The sequence below is a fragment of the Labeo rohita genome, unplaced genomic scaffold (assembly GCF_022985175.1).
Source record: "Labeo rohita strain BAU-BD-2019 unplaced genomic scaffold, IGBB_LRoh.1.0 scaffold_1018, whole genome shotgun sequence".
In the NCBI taxonomy this organism is placed as follows: domain Eukaryota; kingdom Metazoa; phylum Chordata; class Actinopteri; order Cypriniformes; family Cyprinidae; genus Labeo; species Labeo rohita.
This window is the reverse complement of record NW_026127140.1, coordinates 2,614-8,392: the sequence shown is the minus strand read 5'-3', so window position 1 is coordinate 8,392 and position 5,779 is coordinate 2,614. Positions and strand designations below refer to the sequence as shown.

At 37.8% G+C, this 5,779-nt stretch overlaps 1 protein-coding gene across 1 annotated transcript; it reads left to right on the top strand.

Moving 5' to 3' along the window:
* Positions 1-1,744: 1,744 nt before the first annotated feature.
* Positions 1,745-4,887, top strand: LOC127157233 (putative inactive phenolphthiocerol synthesis polyketide synthase type I Pks15). The gene is made up of 4 exons (XM_051100469.1): positions 1,745-1,772; positions 2,248-2,343; positions 2,431-2,584; positions 4,376-4,887. Exons 2-4 carry the CDS (start codon positions 2,292-2,294, stop codon positions 4,401-4,403), a joined length of 234 nt encoding a protein of 77 aa, XP_050956426.1. The 5' UTR covers positions 1,745-1,772; positions 2,248-2,291; the 3' UTR covers positions 4,404-4,887.
* The last annotated feature ends 892 nt before the right edge of the window (positions 4,888-5,779 follow it).

Sequence of the window (5,779 nt, the reverse complement as noted above, 5' to 3'; positions counted from 1 at the left end):
TACAGAAAAAAAAAATGAAAAAAGGGACGGACAGAGGAGACTAGGAGGTGGATAATGGAGTGTCTGTGGAATGGCAACAGGAAGTCAGTGCAGGAATAGGCTCTGGCAGGGGACAGACTCCCGGGAGGAGGATGACGAACAAAGTCCACAGCGGTGATGACGGAGGGAGGAGCCAAGGAAGAGGGTCCAGGGTGGAGACAGAAGGGACCCTGAGAAGAAGGAGCCAAGTGAGACCCAGGCCACAGCCAAGATGGTAGCCCACGGCGGAGCCGACAGAGGGAGTAGCCATGGTGGAGGAATGGCTGATGACTCCAGGGGGGTGAACGACAGCGGCGGAGCAGGTGGTGGTGGAGCCCGAGACGGAGAGCACATCTAATCAGATTTTCAACAAAATTATTAACAGAGATACGTAGATTATCTAATTAATGCAATGTTGAAACATTTTATATCATGAAACTTGCGTACCCAAAACAGTTATCATGAACCCCAAGATCACACACAGGTCACATCCACTTACATCTACTGAAATGTACACACCAGATGTTTGTCTAGACTCAGCTTCATAACACATTTGTGCATATTAAAGTAATCAGAGTGATATTTACCAAGAAAGATGATTTTACCAAATGGTAAAGTAGATCGATGCAAGCACTACAGTGTGACGTTCTGCTCCTCCATGAAAACTGCTTCTTTATCCACACACATCCAACATAAAGCATTTCTGCTTTATCAATAAACATCAAACTTGCAATTTCTTACTTTTTTCATGGTATAGCAAGCAAGTGACACACTCAGTCCTGTTTTTTTAGTTAACAATTTTGGAGAAAGTTGTTGATTCGCCTGTGTCTGACCTTCTTTTGTTGTACATTATCAATATATAAAGCAAAAAAAAAAAAAAAAGATAGTTATTACATGCTTTTATACTGAATAAAAGCAGACTTGTGAATTATTGAATAGCTTTGAACATTATATTCATTTGGATAGAAACTTATCTTCTACATTCTGCACATTTTGTTCCTGAACACAGTGACTTGTTAAAGTGTAGCATGGCTCCAGGTGTCAATCCAGAGTCTTCCACTGTGGGGAATGGTTGACCATCAAGCTCCATAAACAGTGCAGAGCTTACAAACTGCATTTTAGCAGTTCCACACAAGAGACATCATCTTTACACACAGCACAAATTCTGATACTGGTTACTGGCCGATAAATTGCTTTATGTATCGATATAATAACCCCCGGACTGCTCTGGACTAAAATATGTCTAAAATACGTTTAGCAACATTTCTAAAGTGTAAGTAAATAGGCAAACACTGGAAATATGATTGTCAAAATACAGACTGCTATGAAACATAATACCCAGATTCTTATCCCTAAAAGATAGCTTAATAGTAAATCAAAGTTATATTCACTTGTCTAATGTCACTTGTTTTGTTTTTTAATGTTTTTATCTAATACACCTGTTTTGTCAGAACTAAGAAGAAAAATGCTGACTATTTAATCTTTGGTGTCAGTAATACATTCTGCTTACTTGGCAGTGTAAATGTGTAAAAGACAGCATCTTACATAAAGAGGGATTTTCTTAAGAAATTATTTCACAACGTTACAGGAAGTCTTCTTTGAAAATCCTGAAAAAACAGATAATGATTTCCAGCTGGATGAAATGTTGTACTAGCCAATACTAGTCAATCAATAACTTTTACCTAATAAATATCAGGTAGACAGAGCCTCATGTAAACATTTTCAACACGACAAGATTCAACATGAGTATCCAGGTAAGTCAGTTTTTCATTTCATTTGCTTTAGATTTGTCTCTCATTCTCAGAGCCAAAAAAAAAAAAAAAGAACAAAAGAAAAACAAAAGGTTTCAGCTTATCAATATATATTACAAATAATCTTAAAACAATAAATATAGAAACTTGAAAAAAGTTTTTATATGATGTGAAATCTGTGTCTACTTTTAAGAAGTGTATTTATCTGTATTTCAAGTTTGATTCCATAATTGATCAGATTTTCAGATTGTCTCTACTTTATACAGGACATTTTTGTTCTGGTTGATTTGTAACAACAGTCCATTCTGTCCATTGCTCAACCAGAGGACCTTGGCTACAAATATTATATATAAATATATATAAATTTAAATATAATATATTTTTCTTTTCAGCTTAGAAGAAATACATAAATCAAGAAATAATTAAATGTCATCAATATTTAGTTAACAGCCTCAATATTTATGTTTGGTGTCTATAGATTGTAAGATCAAAAGTATTTGCACACACGACACATGAAACAGAATGGATGATGTAGAAATCGCTGTTGTTGGCATTGGATGCCATTTTCCTGGAGGTAATTCATTTACAGTGTTTCATTATTTGTTCATGTTATGATGTTGGCCTAAATTGTATTTACATGGTATGTTCTTGTCTATTTTAGGTGAGGGACTTGAAAACTTCTGGAGAGTTCTTATTAATGGGGAGAACTGTGCAGCTGAGATACCAAATGACAGGTTTAATCTCTCTCAATGGTACGATCCAGATGAGAGTAAAACAGGAAAGACATACACAGCAAAGGCAGCACTTATTGATGGGTAAGACTTCAATTTATTTGTCCTTATTAAAATGACTTATGATATTCACTTATGTTTAAGTTAAAAACAGCCAAAATGTAATAATACATGGGCGTTTATCGATCTGACTCTGTGAAATGTGACAGTCAGGGGTGAGGCTAAAATGTGGCACTGGACTTACCATTGACATTAATGAATTAACATTATAATTTGTCTTTCCTGGTGGGTATTCCAGGAAGCAGCTTATGTGACATACCTGGGTATGTTTAAGGGTAAGAGTAAGCAGATAAACTCATCTTTTGATTCCAAAACCAAAGGTAACTTTTAGAATATGTAAGTAGCCATAGCGACTTATTATATGAATATAATCTGCTCAGGAGTAGGTTATTGTTTTAGGGTTAGTTTGCTTTAGAGCCATCTGCGCATGCGTGACCTATTGACGAGACTCAAGTGACTGCTATGTCCGGAGCACCGTCAGCTTTGGATAACTCTGCAATGTCGAGCCCATGGCGCAGTACCGTATTAATGACATGGTCAATGCAGTCCAATCTCTGGTATGGCCACAGAGCTAATTTAATGTTTGCCCCCTCATCGGTCACCCATACAATTTTGCTGAGAGAGGAAGTGTCAAGGCCAAATTTGGTCACCAGCAGTTTCAATATCTCCTGTCTGATATTTTCTCCGTCTTTGCCTCTTTCAAAGGGAACATTGTAGTTGTCAGGGTTTTATTCACCAGTTCCATATCCTCACTTATGAAATGGCATGTGATTGTCAAATAACTAATTTTACGATAATCCTCTGTCCAACATATCTGTGGTCACTGCGACTGTGCCATCCTTCAACAAAGTCTTAAGTTTCTGTACTAAAGCTTCCCTCTTTTCTTCTGCCATGTCAGTGCACCTCTTCGCAATTGTCACATGGCGGGGAATATCAGAGTTTACAGGAACCCTCCCATACACAGCCCAGACATTAATTAGTTCTTGCACCAGCTCTTCAAACCCCTCGCCATTTACGATATTAAAAGGCCTAATGTCTTTACAGCAAAAGCTGACACACTTTTCCGTCATCGTTTGTTTCACCTTCGCAGGGATGGGTTTTGATACTGTAACAAACGATTTGCTTGGTCAATCAACATGCCTTTTCAGCGACAAATTCCCTGTCGTTTTGCTGTCGTACTTTAACAGAATGTCGCTTTTTTTGCATTTCACATAACCCACTGGCTCATTATTCTCATTATGTACATGGTCAAAACTTTCCCACACCGCAGACTTTGCTTTAGTTGCTGGTGCAACCAAAATGTAATTGCCAGTGGCAAGCCTTTGTTTAACCTTCTCAGCATCCATTTTCGCATTTCTCTCACGCTAATCAAAATGCATCACATGACCGCTCATTTAGGGCAAAGATCTTCAGCTCTACTGCACACCCCAACTTTAGAAGGTGTAATGAGTGAAGAAAATCTATCAGCTAATGCTGAAGGGTCAGAGCAGCCCTTCGATTTGTATAATTCTTTGTAAAATTCTTTACATGTATTATTGATTTCAGTAGGATTTGTTAAAAGCACACCCTCCTTGCTTTTGATTTCATGGATTGCCCTACTGGCTTGAAGCCCCCTTAGCTGGCGAGTGAGCAATTTGTCTGGTTTATTGCCAAGTTCAAATTGTTTTAGCTTAACTTTTAACAACATATTATTAACTTGGTTAGAAAGAATTGAGTTATATTCCAATTGAATCCACAATATAATCCACAAACTCAGCAGGGCGGCCAGCCTCCACGTTCTCAGGTAACCCAAGAATCTTGATATTCTCTCCTCAGGAACGACCCTCAAGATCATCCAATTTAGCACACAGGGCCTTATTAACTGCAGGAATTTCCTGACAAGAGGCCTCAAGGTCAGAATCCTCTGACAAGGTCTTTTATGCAAATCTGTTACGCTTTTTTTTTTATGCAAATTAACTTCTGTCCCCAAAAGGTATAAACTACCCGGGTCTGGGGTCTTGATTAATGCAAATTCCCACTGTAAGTTCATGCTTTTCTTTGGATGATGTTTTGTCATGGTCTGAGTATTTAAAGAAATGTTGCAATAGGCTCAGGGCAGTTCTGTAAGCAGATCAGCCCATAATTATGTGTTTTCTTGAGGTCAGGTATATCTTTTTCCTCTTTATATGTGAGCATTTAATATTTTGTGTTGACCATTTTGAATTGAGTAACTGGCATGACACTTTTACCTGACAATAATAAATAACTGCTATTGAATTTATTCTGATTGACTCTAATTTAATTTTTTACATTTTAAATCCAATGCTTTAAATCCATAACACTACAAATCTACACCACAAATCTTAGTAATGGACTAAAGTTCAGATTAGGAGGAGTACTGGGGCACACAAAATGAAGTTTTAATGAAATTTTTTCCACTTAACAGACTGACATTAGTCATGTGGGGTTTCCATTTAGAGTATTGTTAGATCTAAATAGGTTGAGCCTTAACCTCGGATATTCTTCCAGCTACATATACATTGGAAACCATGGCATGATTATACTGTATAAAGTTACCATTAGAGAAAGATTAATTAAGTGTGTATAGATGTATGGGGACTAAACAGTATACTTTTAGAAATGAACAAGCATAGGGTGGTTATACAAATAGCATTAGTCAGTTGCCTTTGTCGAGTGACCAAGACTGACGAGTTTCTGATTGTGAGATTGAATACCTGGCCAGTATGAGACTCAGTGTTATAGGAATCCAGATGAACGAGTGTAATTTCAATAGAGAGTTACGTAAAAAAATATGTAATTAAACTGTTATACGAATGACCAATAATCAATTGGCATTCTAATCTAAAATTCAAGGTTGTTTTAAAATGGAGTCACATAAAAGTATATTGGAATTAGACTACTTTGCCACAAGCTAACGTATATATGTAGAGTCGGGAAGACAAGGAGCTCAGTCTTTGCCAGGTTGAGCTGTAGGTGATGTTTTTTCATCCATGCCAAGATGTCCGCCAGGCTGCCTGAGATCTGTGCAGCTACTGTTGGATCATCTGGTTGAAATGAAAGATAGAGCTGCGTGTCATCAGCATAGCAGTGGTAAGAGAAGCCATGTGCCTGTATGATGGGCCCCAGTGATGTAGTGTAAATGGAGAAGAGGAGGGGTCCAAGAACTGATCCCTGAGGAACCCCAGTGACCAGACGATGTGCTTTGGATACCTCCCCTCC

Bases quoted from the DNA above. Each gene is read 5' to 3' on its own strand.
- LOC127157233 (XM_051100469.1), top strand. From the start codon at position 2,292: ATGGATGATGTAGAAATCGCTGTTGTTGGCATTGGATGCCATTTTCCT. The intron at 2,344-2,430 runs GTAATTCATTTA...TGTCTATTTTAG, and splicing joins TGGATGCCATTTTCCTGGAG to GTGAGGGACTTGAAAACTTC. The intron at 2,585-4,375 runs GTAAGACTTCAA...TTCTCTCCTCAG, and splicing joins AAGGCAGCACTTATTGATGG to GAACGACCCTCAAGATCATC.